This window comes from Falco punctatus (assembly GCF_963210335.1).
Source record: "Falco punctatus genome assembly, chromosome: 8".
Classification (NCBI taxonomy): domain Eukaryota; kingdom Metazoa; phylum Chordata; class Aves; order Falconiformes; family Falconidae; genus Falco; species Falco punctatus.
In genome coordinates, this window is record NC_137588.1 from 56,586,023 (window position 1) to 56,607,704 (window position 21,682).

Genomic DNA, 21,682 nt, shown 5'->3' on the forward strand with positions numbered 1-21,682 from the left:
GGTACGACGGGCAGGCACGTGTTGTGGCCAGATATGAAGAAGACAAATTATGCTTGGTTTACTTGGGTCATCGTTATTCCACTCTGAAAAAACACGAATGCACCTGCACATCCCCTTTCCTGACTATTAGTATGCTGGCAGTGACCTGAAGTATTTTTAGTTTCGTGGCTATTGAAATTCAAAGTGTTACAATTCCCGCTTGTGCCACAATTTCAAGGATGTTCTGAGAACCTCAGATCAATTAATGTTCAACTAATAGCACGTATCAAGGGAAAGCTGTATCGCTGTGCAGAGGCCAGATTGGGTCTGGGATCCCTGGATCTGTTAAATGCAGGAATGATATCACCGGTTTCATGGCACGCACTTGCATATGTTTGCTTAGCAAGTAAAGATTTATTTTATCCAGCCTGTTTTTATCGCTAAAGGCTGTATACTTTCTCTCTACTCACCTGCTCCAAGCTCTTACGGGTACAGATTAGCATCTGCACACACTAGGCTATGATGGCAAAATGGGGACACATTAGAAGTAAAGCCATTTCAAATGCAAATCAGGTATTAGCATTACTGTTTGCTAAGATATACTGATAGAACAGGTACTCTTAAGAACAAACTAGTCCAGTGCGATCTTAGTGTACCCTTTCTGAAGAAAACTTGATCTAGAAAGGGATGTATCTGGCTTTCAAAGGATGTAGTGCCACTCAGTTATGCACATTTACAGACAGAATTTGGTTCTAAAATTCATCATTGTAAGATCAGTCCTTGATACAGGACTACTACCATCGGGGTAGGTATCTACCATGGTGAAGGCAGCTGGAGAGCTGTTAGTCTTGTGGCCAGATCTGCCTCACAGTCTGGTGTCCCACCGATTTCTGAGATCTGGAGAGGAAGGGTGCTCTCGAGAGAAACTGTCAAAGGATGCCACTGTGCCAGCTCAACTATTCCCTCTGTCTTCAAAAGGATAGGCTCCCATTACTTGCAGTGTAATGAAAAAAATCAGACTGACCAAGCACTTCTGAAAATCCCTCACTAAATATTTCTATGATCAACATTAAAAGGGAGAGGATTCTTTTAACGAACCACTTTGACCCCCTTGGTTCTTTATGAAACATCTATCAAACAGCTGCTGCTGGATTCTCAAGGCAAAACAATTACAATAATCACTGACAGTTTTCCTACCACTGCACAAATCCAGTTGTGCCATTCCTCTTTTACAGCTTGTTAACTGGCAAGCTTGCCAGAATCGTACCCAAAGCCTGCAAGGACTGATGGATCCCCACTGACTACAGCAGCCTCTGGCTCAGCCCCTTCACAGCATGCAATTACCTGAAACGCATAGGGCCACCTTTTGGGAGAGGAATCAAGCAGGCAACTTCTGCTCAGATTCTGGACAATTGCTAAAAGGCACATATGCATTCTGCAGGAAAAAAATCCTGTATGGCCTGTGTCCAAAACTGCATTTCCAAAATGCATGTCCAAAACTGCATAAGGAACAAGCTTGGAAGCTATGGAGGCACCTATAGAAAGTGACTCTTGTGTTCATTTACACCTGAGCTCAAAAAAGATCTGGTATTCTACCGTACCTGCGTGATGAATATGGGAACAGTTTACGGAAAAAGTAATTTTTAGCAGGACATGAAATACCTTTTGTTTTCATCACCATCATAACTATGGCAGGGATAAGCAACGAGTGGACTCTAGTAGCAGATTTCAATGATGATTTTGCATGGAAAGAAGGAGAGATAGAAAGACCAACACAAAGACACAAAAACACAGAGGTGAATTCTTTTTCTCGAGTGTCTCCTTTAAAAGGAAGTCAATGGGAAGTGAGAGAAATGTCTACAAAGTAAGGCAAAGCCCTCAGTTATCCAGCCAATTTCTTTGTTTCATATGATTTCCAATGAAGCAAAGCTGAAAATGTCCTTGATTCATCAGAAAAACAATAAAAAAAATCAACAACTTTCTGCCTGCCATAGATCTGTCACCTCATGCAACTGAGTGTTTTTTCCATTCCCTCGGCAGTACATTACAGAAAAAGAATGTTGATTAATTTTAATACTTTGAAAGATTTTTATCCCATCAACCCCACTAAGTAGGCAGTGGCAGTTTGGCTATTGATATCAACCGAGCTCAAATTTTGCCTATTACATTGACCGATCCACAGAGGTATTTTTAACGGTACTAAATTTCTGCACAAGAGATCTTTTCCAAGCTGAGACCCACCTCAAGAAAACACTTAAATGGAGCCGTAATTTTAAGCATGTGCTGAAGCTCTAAGCATGTACTAGGAGGAAAACCATTCTCAGATGTATTCCTTGACAGGGATGAGCTTAAAAATGGACCACACTGCAGCCCTAAAACGGGATTCCCAAAAGTGAAGGCAATTGATGAAGTCACGGACAGCCTTGCAAAGTTACCCCTCAAACCACCCCAGCAATTCTCCATCTTTTTAAAACGGAGCAGGAGAGTTTTTCAGAGTTGTTCTTATTCAGAGCTGGCTTCAAGCACGCTTGCCTCGCAGCTCCCCACCAGCTCTCCAGACTGGAAGCACCAACACACCACCTCTGGACCCGCTCACAAATTTCCCTTCCAAGTGTCTGCTAGGGCAAGGATTCTGATTTTCTTCCGACTGGCATTTTGGAGGGGGGTGTGTGTGAAATAGATCACTTTCCCAAGGCCAAACAGGCCATCTAGGGACTGCTACGAAATTTCAACAGCCATCCCTTTCAATGAAATCCTTACCTGCGGAGTGCCCAGCCTCTCTATTAAGGGAACCAGGTGAAGTGGGGCATACTTGGCTTCGAGACGCTTCATGCGCACCTCCAAGCGTTCTCCTTCTGTCAAGCGAGCAGCAAACAGTGAAATGAGAGGAGGAAGTGGAGACCCGCAATTTCCGCTGAGTTTGCTCAGAGCTGCCCCCCAGCAACCATCCAACGAGCCTCTGGATCAGTGAGCCAAACCGAGAGCAAATGAGGGAACCAGTGATGCAGAGAAGGGAGGGATGTGTGATTGCAGCCTCAGCAGCAGCTTAATAACACATGTCCAAAAGCGTGTCCCTGTTACTTATCACTCCTGTTGAGATGGACATTTCATGCTGTCATTCTCCAAAGAGGCTGTGAAATGGCTTTAGAACCTTAAGGAACCCCCAAACTGGCTAAGGTTTCAGTCTGTAACTAGGCTACAGAAAACGAACCCTTGGCGTTTGTTTCCACCTGACTTTCGGCTGTAGCCACTTATCTATTTCGAGGGGGAAGCAGGGCCAGAACCAATCCTCAGCAGAAATGGGAGAGAAACAGCTTCTGGGCAGAGACCTCTGAGTCTGTCCACTGCTTCCCTCTCAGCTTCTTACCTTTGATGTAGACCCTGGGCAAAATATTTTGGAAGGGAGCAGCATGCAGCAAATCACAAACTTCTTCCTGGGACTGAGGCAGGAAGAAAGAAAGATAAAGTAAGTTAAAAAACACCTACAGGGGTTGAGTGTATGGTTTAGGGGCCTGGGCAACGCTACAACAATTCAAGTCTACGGCACCTATTCAAATCCAACCCAGCTCGGCAGCAACTCCAATGGTTTGAATCTAAGTGAGCTAAAACTGGAAGGAGTACCTCTCAGCTTAAGCCAGGAAGTTTCTTTAAATCAAGTAATTTAGTTCCTGCCTGTAGAAGGCCAGAGCTTTATATTTGTTGCCTGTCCCACTTACTAGCCCTGCAAGTCAGAGGGGATAAAGAACACGGACCTTTCTGTTTCATCTTACCCTGGTGACCTCCTGCTGTTTGCTCATACAGAGGAGATGCCCGGGTGGAAACTACTCGCTGGCTTAATTATTTTAGGATGTGTGCACGTAAAATACACTGATGCATGGCTCTATTGCAAATAGGTACATAATACATTGGTCTGAAATTATTTGGTTGTTCATATGGTGTTCTCAGCCAGGGCTACCAGACCAGAATCCCAGTGGTGTAGGCACCACGGAGAATAATACAGAAGTCCAGAGAGGAATAACATCATGAGATGCCACCTGAGAGAATGCATGCCGATGCACTTGAGAAAAAATAATCCCAAACACAGATGCACAAGGAGAAGAAACCTAGAAATAGGCAGGTGGAGACTGAGGAGCGATGGCTGACAATACATTGTATACAAGTCTGCAATGGGAAACAGCAGCAAGGAAACCAAAGCTGTTTAACACAGAGGCATTGCGTCACAACAAGGCATTAGTTTGCTCCTACAAAAGTCTAGTTCTAGGACATGCTTTCAGTTCTGAGCTTACTGTAGAGATGTAGACACACTCGAAAGCAGGTCATGACAGCGCAGCAAAAGATATTTGGGCGCCAGATGGAATGACTCGGCTGGGTCTGTTTGGGATGCACAGGTGGATACCCCACCTTCCAGCCAGGAGGGAGGGGACAGTATGGAGCTGCAGGAGGCTGTACTGGCACATGGATGCTGGGATGAGAGCGAGTTTGTCGGAGTGCAGTTTGTGACACAGTGCTGGAGGAACAGAAACAGTCCGGGGTCCCTCCATGGGCGGAGAGATGCTGATGCAAACAGAGTGTGCCTGTCACCTTGGTCATTTTACTTGCAAAACACTATTTGTTCCTAGATGAATGTTCTTTCACTGCTGTTTTCCTCTGATAGAGAGTATTAGCACCATTTGCAGCCTGCATTCACCTGGTATCTGTCCCAAATTAGTCATGTTATTAATAGATCCCCTCCACCAAGGCCCATTACCTGAGAGTGAGAATTCTGCTTACGAATTTAGTCCCAAGGAACCCCTTACTCCTCAAATTTAAACAATGAAAACAGGGTAGAATGGTGCAGACTGCACATCTTCACTAGAGCAGTCCAGCAAATACCACCAGCCTTGGATCACTCTGACAGCTATGAAGATAACTGCACCGTACAAGCAATTGCTCCTGCTGCATAAGAGCTCCATTAGAGGGAAAATCTTGTTACGTGATGGCTCTACACATCTGACAGCTTCCAGCAAGCGAGTGCCTGCTGCGTGCAAAATGGCTTTATATTCTGAATCTCTTTCTGTGTGGAAAAACAAGGGATCAGAGAGGGAGAGGCTCTGGCTGGCATGGAAAGTTGGGCATGCATGGACTTTGATGGGCAGCCTTCCTAAAGGGACCCCCAAATTCTCACCATCTTGTTTTCTTGAATTTCTGCTATTCTAAAATGCCAGTATGCTGCTGATGTACAGCTCCTGGGACTGGAGGAACATTTTTGCATCGAAATGAAGGATTTCTAAAAGAAACCACCATGTGTCCCTCAAGTGTCCATTTAAAGATGGGACAGAAAAGGCAAATGCAATAGTACATCCAGCATAAAATCCAACACTGAGAACAGCAGAAAGCAGTGACGAAGCCACAAAAGGAACAGAAACTGCCAGAATACAGTTGGCAACTCTGGTCATTCTATTAAATAAAACCAAGCTGCTAGGTGATACACATCACTAGTTTTAATCTTAACACAACTACTGCTCACTGAAGGCGTTTGATACACCATATCAGGAACTAAAAATCTCTGTATCTGGGGTTAAAATGCAAAGGCAAGGGCAGAAATATTCATTTTGAGGACATGCTGAGATTTTTAGTTTTCCCTTGTGCTTGGATAAAAATCGGAATCTTTGAACTACTTTCTGGCTTTGCTTGAAAATCCTATCTTATACTAGGGAAGTCTTTCTGGAGTATGTCTGGAAAAAACTGAAACAACCCTGCCAAAACCATTCTGACATGAAATACGCATTTTTAATGTAAAATTGTGTTGTTGAACACTCCTCGGTTGGCTCTAGGCCAAACTACGAGATAAATTCATTAGGAAGTGAACGTATCGTGTGGAAAACTAGAAGCTAAGAAGATGTGTGACACTCAGCCACAGCCTCTGCCCCATACCAGAAAGGGCATCACATGAGCTGAGAGACTTGTATATGTGGAAAACAGTTGTGCAGGGGAAAACACCACGTCATCACTCCAGCTAAGTTTTCAGTGAAGATAAGTCATAGGAAATATATCATCAGCTCTTCCAATATTTTCTTCCTGTTGGATTGCTTTATCCTTATCACCACTAGAATCAGCCAGGTTTCTTTCATCATGCTGGCACCCCAAAAGAGCAAAGGGCTCAGATCTACTTCTCACTGTAAAAATACGTATATAAAGAAGTATTGATCCCTGCCCCAGAGAGCTTACAATCTAGAAATAAGCTCCAGTTGGCTTCATTTTTGAGAAGGATAGCTTTGGGTCCAAGAATTAAATCTAGATCTTCCAGTATTCAGATTCTCCTTCAGCAATCCCAGATGTCAGTGACCAAGCACCAATGCACACCATCCCCATGGACATGCCCACAGACCCCAATAACACAGCCCCAGAGAGACCCTGAGCACACGAGGAGCTGGAAAGTAACATTTCCCAAACTCTTCTGCTGGAGAACCCACTTCCACTTATACTCTCAAGCTGGCAATTTCAAGTACGATCTGTTGGTGCAGGGGGTTTTGCCTTACCAAAGCCTGCTCGATAAGGAGGCAGAAGAGAATGGCATTGCCCACTTCTCTGAGGCTCTGGAACACATCAGTCTTCAGCTCTGCATACTCAATGATGTCCTTCAGCTGATGGTGGAAAAACTCCAGGATTCCTGAAAAGACAAGGAAGGACAGTCAGAGAAGCAAGAGCAGAATCACCCTCTAATAACTTGGATAAAAGGACAATCAGTGCCTGATACTTCCCTAATCACAAATTGCAAGCTGTAATTGCTAAACAGATAGGTGGAGACCAGCACTGGGCAGAACTAGCACACAGTGTCTTATCCTGCTTCCAGGAACCCTTGGGAAACAGGGAGTAATAACTATGAAGTCCTTGGATTTCCTCATCAGAGGAAAAAAGAGATGCAAGACTGTCATGGATGTCTTGGTGCTGGCTCATGTATACCAGCCGGTTTCCCCATCCAGCTGAACGGCAGACTGCAGTCACGCTGCAAAAAACCTTTCCATCAACTAAGCAGAGCTTTTGAAAAATATCAGTGAGAGCCACAAGCTTACGAAATCATGAAGACAAAACAGAAGCTACCGGAAGACATTTCCTTATCAGCCATCCGTGTGTTCCTGTTGGAAATTTCCTGGAAAAGTTTCCTATGCATGTTCCAGTGACAACAGCAGAGCAGCTGAAAGCACATCTCACCAGCCTGGCTGCATGTTGCACTGGCACGTCAGGTGCCAAACCTTGTTTAATTACGAGGGCGTGCCTGAGTGAATGCTGTACCAACACCAACACAGCGTGAGCTCTTGCTCAAGCATCTATCTGTAGCACCCACCTGGAGAGCCATATTCATGTCTTGGCAAGCGGCATATCTTGGGCATTACTTCGATCAGAGTCTTCACATACTGCAGGATGGTGCCTTGCAGCTGTCGGAGACAAAAGGAGGTTAAGCTGGAATGATAGCTTCTCCTGGTGTTAGTTTTGAAAGAGGCTGGTTTGTGGACGGGTCCAGATCTGACAGCACAGGATGAAACATCAGCCGGAGTCCAAGAAGGACTTGTTTAATTTGGAATTCACTCAACTATAAAAAATCCAGCCCAAGTGTATGGAGTTAGTGCTTCTACAGCTTCCTCCCAAATAATAAATCAGAACTTCATGGATTTTCAGCGTCAAAATGCAGCTTGCTGTGTTTGCTTTATTTAAGGCTGAAATCCAAACAAGGCTCAGTCTTAGATCCAGCTGGACTTGGGCTCCCAAGCCAAAAAGCATTTCACCAGAGCTGCTACAGGAGTCGTTCCCCAGCACAGGAAATGCTCCTTCCACCTGAGGAATGATCACCAGATAGAGCTTAAAAAAGAATTTACATGTATGTAGAAGCAGTTTCTGCAGATCTGATGTACTGAACTAATACGGGCAAGAGCAAAGTGTATTTCTTAGTTAAAAGCACTTGCTGTCATTTGGAGTTATATGCCTGCAACCTGTAGATACACTATATGGGATTATGCGCTAAACACTGTTTAGCCGAACATAAAATCTTTGTGCTGAATCTTGAACAGCAGCTACAGCGTTTTGAAATAAGTGACACAAATTACATCTTCGGTAACTATGGTCCTTTACAGTAGGGAAAATGGATATATGCTTGAGATTTTCAGTTCTACATTGTTTTGTTAGGCAAGTTCCAAATGACATCTTTGCAATCAAAACAGAATTCAAATATTTATAATGAACGTAAATTGTTTTTCCAGTAAAGCAAGGGTTTAAGTAGAAAAGCACGACCTGAAAAATCATACATTTTTGCACACTCCCTCCTTCCTTGTTAATGCTCGGTACTGTTAGTGCCTTTAGGGTGCACATGAGATCATTTCCCTGTGGACATCACATTTCTCTTCTGAAAAAGAGAGCACTAGAAAGCAGATAGGACTATTGGCAGCCTGGCTTCAGAATACCGATGGAAATGGACACTACGGCTTGAATAGGGACTCAAAAAATTGCCGACTCAAAAGTTTTGGTGCCTGCCCTCTACCTTCCTGCAACCCTTCACGGGTATCACAGGGCAGTGAGGCAGAATGCTCCTGTGCTATTGCTGAGCCTGGGCACCTGCCTTGAAGGTCTCCCGGGCAGCACAGGTGGTGCTGAGGGACCACGAGGGTCGCATCCTGCCTGATCACTTCCCAGGGGCTTTCAGCAAAGCAGCACACCAGCAGCACCACCCCCAGGGGTAGGTGGCTGATCACAGTTAACACTTCAGGGTGGTGGAAACGCTGCATCATCCCGCAGGAATTCAGTGGGATTCCTCAGCAACAGTGAAAATCAGACCGTTAATACAAGTGTTTCAGTGTGGATCAAGGGACTTGAAGGCACCCAGATGCGAACACCCTGAACCCAAAGCCCAGGCTGACTGTCCCGCCTGGGCTTCTCAAGGCATCTAGGTCTCTCCATTGCCAGGGTTAGGCTCAGAATTACCAGGCTCTTGACGATCTTCAACAGCTCTTCCATGACCACTGCGATGCCTTGATAGCCAAGAAGCCTGCAGATCGTCTTGAAATGAGGTGGCCCCACAAAATTGCGGTAGGAGCTATAGATGTGACTGTAGGCAATGTTGAGAGGCTGAGAAATCAGAAGCACAATGACAGTTAGACAGGGGCATTTACCAGACCTGTAAGTAGTTCTCTTGGCACAGTATTATGTTCCATCACTTCAAATAATTTTTAAGAAAGAGAAGGAGAAATAATAAATACCCACAACAATTCCCATTTCTTCTGCTTCGTGTGGCAGAGGAGATTGCTTTTCTTCCTACATAGTCAGATACATTCTAATCTCAATACGCTGTCACATCACAAGGTTTATTACCATGCTATGTAGCAACAGCACTTTCATTCCCAAGGTAATTTACTCTCCCACACATTCCAAGGATTTCAGTTCACTGGGCCTTTGACTCTTCAAACTAAGTTCTTCTTTGCTAAAACAAAAAGCTTTATATACAGGTAACCATGGGCATTTGCTTTAAATGAGGCTTATTAAGAAAAGTAGGAACAGCTGCATCTGCACTTAAGGGCAGCTGGAAGAGACAGAGAAAAGATCCTTTTTGCATCCTGCAGAGCTCCACATCAGCCTCTGTACTTAACAGTCATCCCCATGGGACTGTGAAAAGGGCAAGAATCTAACCCTGGTCTAGAGAGAACAGTACTCAGGACTCTGACCCCAAAAACTTTCAGCAGCAGAAAACAGAAAGTGATTTCCAGGAATGCATTCTTATCAGTGTAATCTTGGAAATGGGGAAATTGCTGCAATGTTTTATCACTGGAAGCATTTATAGGATCCATTTGGTGTGAGGGAAACAGAAATAGGGGGAATTAATTCACTTGTGTGATCTGCAAAAAATAGACTGAAAATCAGATTTAGCTGAGACACCACATGCTCGGCTCAGGCTCTGCAATAGAAGTGGTGGCGTCACGATTCCGCCCAGCAGTCTCCCCCGAAGACACCTATAACTGCAGCCTCGGTAAGCAGCAAAGAAGCATGTTCTTGAAAAGATTCTGGCATGCAGTGCCCCTTCCAGCAACACAGTGAAACCCCTGGCTCACGTTCACCAAAAGATCTTTCTTAAACAAGCATAAGAAAACAAATTAAACTGTATCCCAAACGTGCGGTGCAAGGCTGACTGCTTCTTGTGTGAACGCTGCACGCCAGAGGCACAGCGCATCCTCCTGCAGCAGGGAGCTGGCTTCCCTGCGGCTGCTGCAGACCCCACTCCACAGGGATCCCCTTCCCTGCCAGTAACGGAGCCAAGGGAGTGGAGGGACCAGGGCACTGAAGAGCTTAGGGTGAAAGGGAGCAAGCGCTGAAGCAGCAGAACGGGATGGAATGTTGCCTATCCTCCAGCACCGCTGCTCCCAGCAATTGCAATGCAGCCGCTCTTCAGTTGTCCTCCAGTTCTGACTCACTTCCTCGAAATTTACTTCAACACTTCATTTGAGTTACTAATGAGTTACAAAGTGATTTGCTAAGAATCAAAACAATATTTTCTTTTCCTCTCAGATATAGAATTTCAGCAGACTGATGTACTGATTGCGCTTTCATAGACTTGTCAGTTGCTTTACTCAATTAATTAATTGTCATCTTGTTACTGTCCCGCTGCTCTGGTCCAGCAGCTTATTGTCTACTGTAATTCCTAAGTGCTCCTTGAAAAAGCTAGCAGAAAGAAGACACAGTTAGAAAGTTCCCTATTTTTTGTACACAGTTCCACCTCCTGGTCCTGGTCGTTGAAAAAAACCCTTTAACACTATAATAATCTACAGAAAGGCTACCTTGGAGGGTCTGGAGCATATTCATTCACAATGAGCATGAACTTCCTCTCCCATCAAAAATAAACAAAAAGGCACTGAGTAAGTACAGGCCACAGTTTAAAAATTATTTAGGCAGGCAGAAGCGTACTTTCAAAGCTCCTTGGATGCCAGCTGCTGTTAAGAGAAGGGCATTTGAGCATCCTGCTTAGGCTTCCATCTGCATCCTCAGGTAACCAAGTCTTTAAAAATCTATTTGGTAGGCTGATCCAAAGCCACTAGTTATGCACACTGATACCTAGGAAAACAAGCAATAGTGGATATTTTGAAAAGTGTGTCTGTTTAGACACCAGGTAATGCCCAGCCTGCAGTATTTGCCAAATATCTGGGATTATCCCAGAGGGAAGCCTGTAACCTGCCAGGGCCCCAGCCCAGCAACACTCCCACAGGATTTTGTTGCTGTGGCTTTTGCAATGCATCGCTCCAGCCCCAGGCATCTCCAGGAGGTGCTGTGCTGCAGGGGTGAGCCAGGCTGCCCCCAGTGCCTCCCCATAGGGTCCTTTGGCCTGTTACTTCCCCACAGTTAGCACACCAGCGGCTCATCCAGACTGGGGAGGGGGAACTAAACATCCCCATTTCAGTGGGCTCATGAATCCACACTCATTTCTGGAAGCCTCTTTGCTATTCCACGGCTAGGAGATGGGTCTCCCATCTGGGCATGTGCCATGGTCCGCTGAGATGAGCTACTGCCACTTGTGGAGCAACTGGTCAGACCTTCCCCATAGCAGGGCTGGCATTTTGCTGTAGGGGCAGCGAGCACGCAGCCCCCCACCCCGCAGCACTGCCTTGCCTCTCAGCAGGATAATGGGGCTGGAGAGCGGCTTTCAGGCAGGCTTTTCCCTCAGGTGGGGGTCTCAGCAATAAGCCGATTGGGAGAAGACACATTTTAGGATGTGCCCTGGCTGCAGGCACACGGGATGATTCATCCCTGCCTGTCTGCAAGATGAGGGAGGTTCATCGAGCTCTCTCCGCAGAGCCACACAGCGCATCAGCAGCAGGCTTGCGTCTAATAATACTACTCTGCCACCAATTAAAAATGTAACTCCATTTAAGGGTGAGATACACAGCCTGGGGTAAAGACTGTAGGATGTAAAAAATGACACCAGTGGGTATTTTAAGACAAAACAGCTGAAGGTACAAGCTGGCTGCATGGCACGGCTAGCTCCCCCGTGCTGGGCTGCCCGCGGCCACCCCCTCAGAGAGCCAGAGCAAAGCCCCCAGTCTTGCTGCCCCCTGGGAGCACCAGCTGCTGAAGACACTGTGGAGGTCTGCCCCACCTCTGGTTTGGGGCCAAACGGGCAGGTTTTGGGGCCGGGAGGCCGGGAGCACAGGCACGCTGGGATCTGCAGTGCAGCGCAGAGCTGCCGGCATCCCGCAGAGCCCAGATGTCCCACCCTGTGCCCAGGGCTCAGGGCCGGCCAACAGGGACAGCCGCCTGTACTTGGGAGCACGTGGAGAAGGCCCCCACGTTGCTTTGGGAGCTCAGGAGGTTACTAGGGATGCTCCAGAGCTGATTCAGCAGCAAATGAAGCAGAACAAAACCCAGTTGTCATACCCGTGTCTTTGAACTTGTTTGTTGGCCGTCACCCAGACCTGTCTGAGCTCACCTGAGGGAAAGCAGGGACAGTTTTATCCAATAAAATAGATCAGAGAGAGAAATAAAAGATGTGCCTGTGCCAGAACCCCCTTGGAAAAAAGCAGAACTTACAAAAGAGGAATATACTTAGAGACAAAAAAGGACTTGCACATAACTAGTCCAGGCTCCCAGCCAACCTAACCTCAGTGCGACAGCTGAGATGGTGTCTTAGAAAGTGAAAAACAATTCTGACCAGAATTGTCAGAGGAGGGTCTCTCAGCCAAGCAGCCCGCATATGGCCTGGTTCCTTCCCCTGCCACAGGGAACCTTCGCTCTCCCTAGAAAGCTTTTACCATATTCAGCTGCATCAGTCGAGACCTTGATGCCAAAAAATATTATTTTCCCTAACTGGGATGGACAGGACATACACAATGCAGCAGGCGTGTTTACATACTGTACTGAGGCTGTGTCTGGGTATATTCTGTGTCTTAGCGTAACGCCGCGCTATACCAACTACTGATTTTCAGGGACTGTATACACTGCTATGATTTCCCAAGCTGGTGGCCACAGCAGGCCGGGTAGCACAGCCCACGCGGTCGGTCGGAGGGGGATCAGCAGCCCCCGCTGCCAACACCTCCTGCAGCAACCACAGCTCTTTAACGCCTTTGTGCTCTTGCTGCAGACATGGAAGCAGAAAATAGCATTGCTCCATCCCATTCACACGCCGTAACTATTTTTACAAGCGCCGGCAGCATGCACTGTCCTTCAGGTTACATCTGCCTGCGTGCTTGCTAAAAAATGGGGGGGGGGGGGGGGACGGGGAATTCAACCAGGGAAATGGAAGCTGGGATTTCCAGAGAGTCTGATGTGACCCTGGGTCTGGCAGTGCCAAGAAAAAGAGAAGCACTTGTGAAAGTACGTAAGTGAAGCCCAATCTAAAGCATTTACAGCGCTAAGAAGCGGTCAATGAGCAGTAAGTAGTGGGTTGCTGGTAATTTTGCAGCTTTTTTGTTAGAGACTTGGCAACCTGCTGTTTTGTAAGTGGCTGAATGACAGAAAATGGCTCATTTTCTGCCGGCCACCAGAGCACAACCGCGGTTGCATCCTCCGATGAGGAGTGAAGGGTCCCAGGCAGGGCCACAGCTGAGTCCACCTGCAGACATGGAAAACACCAGTGCTGGAGCAGTCCTGACACTGGCACGGTTTTAGCATCTTCTCATCCTGGGAAATGAGAATTTCCAGCACCTCACCAGTGTAAACTGGTGCAAGCTTGATTTTGCGAGCAGATAACACCAACACCACTGAAAACATTGCTGGGTTTTCCTTTGAGCTAGGCACGCAGAAAGGTCAGCAGGACCCTTTGCTGGCCTAATCCAGCTATTCCTGTTTTCCTGTTTCCTCCTTTCCTGCTAACACATCTTATTTGTGAAAATTTTGAAGCGGCTATGAACACTGATAAATTCAACAACCCAAATGCCGAAGAAAGCAGTTCTCTCATGAAAACTTTACCACCTCATGTAATCCACCTTTCTGAAGCACGGATTTATATGCTCAGCTCTCTCCCTGCAGGGAAGGATGTACTTTACTCACAGCATGGGACCAGCTAAGAGCTCTCTATCCACCTGCTCTTGTAAGCAGGACCAAGCCATTTAAGAGGCAGGAAGCCACCTGGGAGCACTTTCACTTCCATCCCTGCCCATAATTATTTTCATCTCTGCTCCCAGTTTTCAGCTCGCTGGCAGCCACAGCTCACGCACAGAGACAGAAGGGAATACAGATCTTGGAAGACAAAACCAAAACATCCAGAACTGCAAAACATAAACCAAAAGCAAGGGTTGCATGTACTCCCCAGGCTTGTAATAACCTCTTCTGATGCAGTTTGCATCAGCTTATCACTGTTGATATTTAGAAGAGCTTTGAAATGTTGCAAGCACCTTTCCAGGAACAACATGGAATGGGTAACTCCAGACCCAGACCCAACATTTCTTCTGGGAAAGTTCCTCTCTTGAATACATTTTGGCTTCAGGGAGCAGCGAGTCACTTGTTCAGAGCCTCTCCTTACCAGACCCAGTGCCACGTCTGTCCCCTCCTGGCCACAGACTCGAGCTGCTCCCCCAAAACACCTCTGGCACTGGCTTTGCCTCTCCCTCCTGCCCTCTTGCCAGACTAACAGGCGAATCCCTGAGCTGTCTACAAGGCAGGGGCATTCAAAGAAGAGCCTGTCTTAATCCCACGGGAGTTCAGCAGGAGCTCAAGGTCTTTGCAAACCCAGTTCCTATTCCCATCACACAGTTTAGAAAATATTAAAAAGGTAATGGACACTGCTGCAGCAATTAGGGATGAAAATCCGCTGCTCACTGGCTTTGGCTTAAATCAGTAGTTTAAATCTGCAAGAAATCATAGAATGATAGATAAAGCCTCTGAATGCTAAATTATCAATGTGTATTGCAGGCCAGGATCCCAGATTTAACACCATGTGCCAACATGTCTCTAAGCCCAGACCCTGCTGGGAGGCAGTGATGGTCTTGCTGGGGGACTGTGGATAGTGGGGAAAAAAAGAAAACCCCAACCAACCCAAACACGCCAGCAAACAAAATTACCTGGCTTGTTTTTTCCACCTCAGAGACACCTATTTCTCTCAGGCAAGAGCTTTTAGGGATAACATTCCCAAATCACTTGAAGATGCCTGCCCATCCTTTCTTACTGGTTGCTATGGTGAGAGATGACGGAGCCCCAGACGGGTATAATATGAGGCAGCGCGAGGGGAAGGGATGTAGCAGAGGAGGGAGGCGAGCGGTGGGAAGAGGGGAAGGCGCTGCCTGGGGCCACGCTGCTCACCAGCACCTCACCAGCTACTCACCAGCACCTCACCAGCTACTCACCAGCACCTCACCAGCACCGCCGGCCACTGCGGACCTGCCCAGAGAGGTAAGCGGCTGCTACAGGGCTCAGCGATGGGCGTGCGTGCTGTTCTGCTTTTCATGTAAGAAGGGTTAAAACAGTTAAGAGGAGCTGATTTTTGAGTGAATGAAAGGAAAGTTAGCTATACTAAATGAGAGAGAAAGAAGGACAAAACCAAACCGGTTCTATTGCATGGAGCTCTTGGCTGGTTGGGAGAGAAAACCCTGCAATGAGGCTCAGAGAACACTCTGGGGATCTAAAGGAGTGATGTATTAATTTGTGGCTGTTTCTAAACAGTAATTTGTTAGTGATCAGCATCTTTTATCTGGGGGAGAGCTTTGTACTTATTATTCATATATTTGTATTTCCCTAAAGGTGCTGATTTTATATTTCACCAACCTTTAGATTTCACATCTAAGATTGTGATATTACAGTGAGATGCTGCAGGAACAGGAAGAGTTTATGCTCTATTAAGCAACAAGTAAGGTACAGAAAACGCAGCAAGCAAACCAGTGAATTAATCATTATGCAGCTTTTTAAATGGCATTTAGACGTAAAATCAAAATCTCTATTGGCAGCTTCACAAGGCAAGCTGGAGCTAGTTTAATGATTAGTTTATGTTAATCACACTTGCAGTACCCTTTCTATTCCATGGGAAACGAAAAAGCTAAAAAAGCTTCCTATACAGACAACTAGTCATAAAGAAGAGATTTTAAAAAAAATCTAACTAGAGCATAAAGCATGTCCTATGTCCCCGTTGGGTATTTTTGGTTATGAAGTAGGGTGATACAGTACTCTGGGAACCAGCAGGATTCATCTTTTGTAATTTTAGCTATCTAAGATCTAGCATCTAATCTAAACCCAATCTAAGAGCCAGGCATAGTCCTGAGTCCAATCTAAGGGCCAGTAAAGCTGGTGGGAAGACTCCACTGATGTCAGTGGCCTCTGAGCCTGTACACAAACCAGGCAACTCAGCCTCTCCCTGCATCTGGTTTCAGGGGCACAATGAACATCGAAGTGCACAACATCACTTACACCAGTGCCACCGTCTCCTGGGCCATGAACAGCCCCTGTCCAGAGAACTACTACCACGTCATGTACCGCCCCAACTGGAACAGCGTCTTTGCTGGCTACTTACGCCAAAACTTCCACCGCGAGGAGCGAGTTCCTCACCCCCTCAGCTCCCTTGTCCTCCACCGACTCACCCCATCCACCATCTACGTCCTCTGCATCACGTGCAAGAACTCTTACCCCTCCAGCAACCACTGCACCACCTTCCACACTCTGGACAAAACCCCTCTGGTTTTTGGTGGCTCTAAGCATGAGTCTACCACCTCCATGTGGATGGTGAGCAGCCTGCTGCTTCTCTGCTTCATTGCTCTCCTGGCCTACGGCTGCCTGCAGTTCTGGTCGGCACGGTGCCACCGGGCTGCGAGGCTGAAGCACCCCGATGACAGCCCTGACGAAGCGGGTGAAGGGAGCAGCTCGCTGGAGGGGCCACTGAACGACGGACTGAGAGAGGAGCTTCTGGAAGTCCCCATGACCACAGTGCTAATGCGGAGCTCCAGTTTCAAGAGGGAGAGTCCCTACAGATCCCCTCACTGCTTTTTTTCCTATAAAAACAGCGATGATAAAAGGGCCATCTTGCCGCAGCATGGCCTTCAATGAGAGCAATATCAAGACAGACCCTGCTTAGAGAACCCTGTTTGGTTCGCGCTGCTCTTTCCCAGCTCCTGCCAACAGGACTGTCTGTGTGTCCACGGGGGCTGTCTGTCCCAGGGTAGAACATGAGGTGGGGGCATTGGCTGCAGGGAGAAAGATTTTTGTCAAGCGACAAAAATATTCTCATTTGCTGAGGGTTTTTTAAAAAGAAACCGATTCAGCTCTCTGGGAAGGGCCAGGCTTGGCTGACTGTAATGTCACTAGCTAATCTTCATCAGTGCTGTAGATTCACTTCAGAGTCATCAATCAACATGCAAAAGAAATAAACTCCACTCAAGTACTTTCACACTTGAGTGATGCTCCACCAGCATCACACTCCAAGCCCTCATAATGCCTGTATAAACAGTCATCGCAGCCTGACAAAAAGAGCTTTTTGTCAGTATGAAGTAGTCTACATTTGCACAAAGTATTTTAGTAATTCCCATTTTGAACTACAAATGGGATTCCTGAAGCGGTACCTAACTTGGGGAGGAGCACTGCTTTGGAGCTCCAACTTGGTCTCCTCTCTGCACATTTAAGTGGATGCGACTTGGTCTCAGTGTAAACGCTAAGCACAGAGCAGTGTCAGCATCCCTTAAACTGGGCATGTTACGGAGAGGAATACAGGAAAGTAATAGCAAAAGCACACTGAATCTGCCTCTTGCATGGCTTTTTGGATTCACACAGCAACACAACACTGCACATTTGCACCCACCATTCTGTTAATGAACTAGTTCTTGCATTTCTTTCTTCCTAAATAAATACTTCCAACATCCATCCCTTCTGGCTGCTGTGGCTCATTTACTGACCTTGGATCCATAGAGGTAATACGGCTGAACATTGGCTGGCTTGTCCCGCTGGGGTTCCTGCGTGAATGGGATCGCTGTCCTCACAAACCTGTGGCACGCACGGGAGACGGGAGGGAAAGCTGTCAGAGCCCAGGTAACTGTGTTGAGTGCGGATACAGCATGGTCTGGGTGAACTGCAGTTGCAGACTAATTACCAGTTCATCACCTGGAATGCAAACTCCTGCCCCAAACTATTGGTGGTGTAAAAGATCAGTTTAACCTACCAAAGGTGAGGTTTTTTCTCCTTTGGGGCAGCCAAGAAACCCATATATGAGCAGCTGCCACAGTTCTGCTGCTTAGTAAACCAACTCTCTAGACTAAGCTAGTTCAATCACTAACTGCTGCTTGCATTTGTTACTAACATTTCCAAGGGGAGCTGGTGGGCTTTAACTTCATTTACAGTGTAACTATTGCATCCCATAAGGAATGCAAACCTCACCGCAATGCATGTGAGTGTTACGTGGCAGGTTTGACATTTTGGAGAGAAAAGCAGGGTCTCCAGATGCCCCCTGCGTTGGTCTTCCTCCTCACCTGTTGGTGGATCCATTGTAGCAGTAATTGGGTAGAAAGTCAAAGTTGAGCTCCCAGAAGACGTGGAGGGTGATGCGCCCATAGGGTGCGGAGACATTGTGGTTGGCCTCCCGGAACATGGCATCAAAGCTGTCCAAAGTCATGTGCTTGCACAGCAACCTGTGAGTCAGGCGATTTATTTCCAAGAGCCACTCCAGCTCCTGCAGCACATAAAGCAGCAGCAAATGCAACCCATTACCAAGCTGACAACAGAAACAGCTGATTTAATTGCCGGGGGAATGATTTTGTATGCACACCTACACAGAACTTTCCAGGTGAGGATGCAGAAAATGCTAAAGACATCAATTTAACTCAGTGGCCAAGGCCAATTGCACCTCCACTCAGGGGGGTCCTGGTCCAGTGTCTCGTAAATCTGCAGGAAGCAAAATTAATTTGTTCCCTGCTGAGCACTGGCTGGCTTTCACAACAGAGTCCTCCAAAGGTGGAAACCAGTAATTTTACACTACTTGACTCTGATGCTCCTGTAAGGTATCAAAGACAACAAATCCTGCGCACACCTAAACGATGTCTCAGCCACCCTCAACAGGGGAAAGTCAAGATTTCCTTCTCCCAGGTTACAGGACTCTCTTATATGAACTCTGCAAAATCTAACTGCTGACTGTCACCTTGTGATTTATGCAGATACTTAATGGTCCAATAATAATGCATAAATAGTAGAGACTCAGCAGCATAAAGAATGAAACACGGCTGGCTGAAACCTGCTGTAGGTGGGACTGGAAGCAGAAGACAGTTGGCTGTATATCCATAGCAGCACATTGTTGTCTCTGTTCATACTCACAGTCAATAACAGTTCTTACCACTATGGATGTCAGGTCCTCGCTCTCAAAGCGGCTAATGGCCTGGTCTAACGATTTGTACATTGCTGCTGAGATGCGCTGGGTAATGAGCCTGTTCAGGTCGATTGATCTACCCAGCAACTGCAAAAAGAAGAGACGATATTTGCACGCTATATACAGATGGGGAAAAGGTATTTTATTTTTTTTTTTAACAGACGCAAACTAAAACCAAACATCCAAGTCTGCTTAAATGTGAAAGTGGTGATGCAAATGCCTTCGTTGAGTTTACAATTACTTAAAAGGGAAAGAGGGAAATGCGGAGCACAACTCGTTTTTCCCTCGGGCCCCATGCCCTCAGTGCGGTGTGTCAGAAAAGGTTCAACCCTTCTCATTGCAGCACCGACTCTGAGCCCAGCACTAGGATCCAACCACCAACAAAATGATAACAGACCAAGAGCTACGAGTACTGGAGTGTACTGCTTGCGGCGTACCTGAACGTGCCTCTGCTTGAGCAGTGTTTCGTAGCGGTTGGATGGTGGGTATGGAATAATCACTCCATAATTCTTACATTCAGCCCGGAAACGTTTGTCCAATAAAACACTGAAAAAAGGAATCAGTGTCAGAAAAAAAGAAACATAACACTGTCAGCTTCTCTCTGGATCTTTTCCAGGGTTGTTTTCATCCTTCTTTTCATCTTGCTTTGAATGCTGAGAAATTCCCACACACTAATAACTCTGCTCACACCACTAAATCACAGAGCAGCAGTTGTTAACTGGGGACTGCCATGCTGTTGTCCATCATTCTTGGTTTTTATGGATAAGCCATTCAAAAAGATAAAAGACTCTGCTGAAAGATATCACTAGTGTCAGGTACTGGGGTGGTCCCACAGGCACGCTCCCTCCTTAAAGATGTGCTGTGGGAACATTTGGTTGATTGCTCTCCTTCTGCAAGGCCAAATGTGATCTAGAGACAAAACTCCTTGCAGACTTACACCGAAGACTTGGTTCACCTTTGGGGACATGAGGAGAACTCTCACTAGAGTTCATCCACATTCTTTAAAGGGGTAAGAAGGAAATGTCACAAAGGTCTAGCTCCCCACAAGGAAGCAAGCGACTCTGCAGAAGTCCTGCAGGCAGTTGCTCCGATGTGTGACCTAAGATACCGAGTACCCTTCTAGCTTTTACAAATCCTGCTGCTTTACTAGGGTGAGGACAAGTAGGTATTCCTATTTTTGTAGAGATGGCAGGCTTCCACTTACCTGCCTGGTACACAAAGTCAAGCAAGGATGTGTCTTCGATAGGCTAGGTTTGCTTTGCTGCTGCTCTCACAAACTGTACTCAGACGGCTTATTAGGATGCCAACTATTATTTTTTCACTTTTTACCATGTCTCCCTTGCCACCATTAATTCATTTTCCCCATCTACATTGGTCTGACATGGACAGCCAGCTCTGTGGGACAAGGATGATCTATTTTGTTATGTCTACTTGAAGTGGCTACTCCCTGAGGGAAACCTTTCAGTTAACAGCAATTTGGATGCAGCGATATCATCAATCATCAGCAGCAGCCAGGTTCTCCTACCTGCCAGCCATTGCTTTGTAATAGGCAAAGATCTGATCCGCCAACTTGTACACAAATTGATCAAAGCACAAATTCACCTAGGGGAGAAAAAACAGGACTTTGTGAGGGTGTCACCAGCACAGAACAGCTCCTTCCTACGCATGCAAGATCAATGTAATTCAACTCAGAGCTCTAATTTAATATGTACATGTATGATACACTATCTAAAACCAGTCCTGCAGTTCTCACACGCTCAAGGTAAGCAGAAAATTGCAGTTACATTTCTCTCTTACAATTTCTGCATGTTCTTACAGGTCCTGGTCCCCCATCCTCAGTCATCCTTCTCTCTCGGGTATCTCCGGTTTCTCATTTTCCTCTGATGTCTCACAACCCTCTGACCATCAGACAGACTCCTCCATGCCCCCAGTGTCTGACAGCCCTTGGCTTCCACAGTTCCCCATGGGTACCACTAAGATCAAACCCTGGATCAACAAGTCTGTAAGTTCTCTGGAAAATCTGACCTTCTGAAAACTTTTCAGTGTGATGGGGTATTTCTTTCAGGAGATGCACTGAACTGCTAGATGGGGCTGTCAAACAGGGCAATGTGACCCCAGTGAGCTCTTTCTGTACAATAAAGATGAAGAGAACTTACTTCAGCTTCAATTTCATCATACAGGAACTGCTTTTTGAACTTGGTCAAGGCATAATATGCGCTGTCATTATAGAGGTCCAAGGGGTACAGTACATACCTGAGGGCAAGAAGACAGATCATGTCTTAAATTAACTTTGGGGCATATCAGCATAAACAAGCCAGTGTATGTGCCTTGCTTGGTGCTAAAAGAGGCTTTTCTCTGATTGCACTCCTGTCACTTCCACTCCCTCCAGCCCTCAAATACTCCTTCTTTGTGCCCTGCTGGAAG

General features: G+C 46.4%; 2 protein-coding genes across 5 annotated transcripts in view; one reads left to right on the forward strand and one right to left on the reverse strand.

Annotated features, from left to right (window-relative positions):
- Positions 1-21,682, reverse strand: part of CYFIP2 (cytoplasmic FMR1 interacting protein 2) — a 55,263-nt gene that overhangs the window by 6,842 nt on the left and 26,739 nt on the right. For all 4 annotated transcript variants that reach the window (XM_080398129.1, XM_080398128.1, XM_080398130.1 and 1 more), the window contains 11 exons: positions 21,415-21,511; positions 20,784-20,860; positions 19,696-19,804; positions 19,226-19,345; positions 18,369-18,568; positions 17,799-17,886; positions 8,932-9,075; positions 7,304-7,394; positions 6,498-6,628; positions 3,347-3,419; positions 2,740-2,834 (listed from right to left, as the gene is read on the reverse strand). In XM_080398129.1, coding sequence (XP_080254255.1) covers positions 2,740-2,834; positions 3,347-3,419; positions 6,498-6,628; positions 7,304-7,394; positions 8,932-9,075; positions 17,799-17,886; positions 18,369-18,568; positions 19,226-19,345; positions 19,696-19,804; positions 20,784-20,860; positions 21,415-21,511 — 1,225 coding nt within the window. The remainder of the gene's footprint in view (positions 1-2,739; positions 2,835-3,346; positions 3,420-6,497; positions 6,629-7,303; positions 7,395-8,931; positions 9,076-17,798; positions 17,887-18,368; positions 18,569-19,225; positions 19,346-19,695; positions 19,805-20,783; positions 20,861-21,414; positions 21,512-21,682) is intronic.
- On the forward strand, positions 15,260-17,789 carry FNDC9 (fibronectin type III domain containing 9). Its single transcript, XM_080398144.1, has 2 exons — positions 15,260-15,315; positions 16,287-17,789. Exon 2 carries the CDS (start codon positions 16,294-16,296, stop codon positions 16,954-16,956), a length of 663 nt encoding a protein of 220 aa, XP_080254270.1. The 5' UTR covers positions 15,260-15,315; positions 16,287-16,293; the 3' UTR covers positions 16,957-17,789.

What these genes read in the sequence shown, in the direction of transcription:
- FNDC9 (XM_080398144.1), top strand. Translation starts at nt 16,294, where the DNA reads ATGAACATCGAAGTGCACAACATCACTTACACCAGTGCCACCGTCTCC.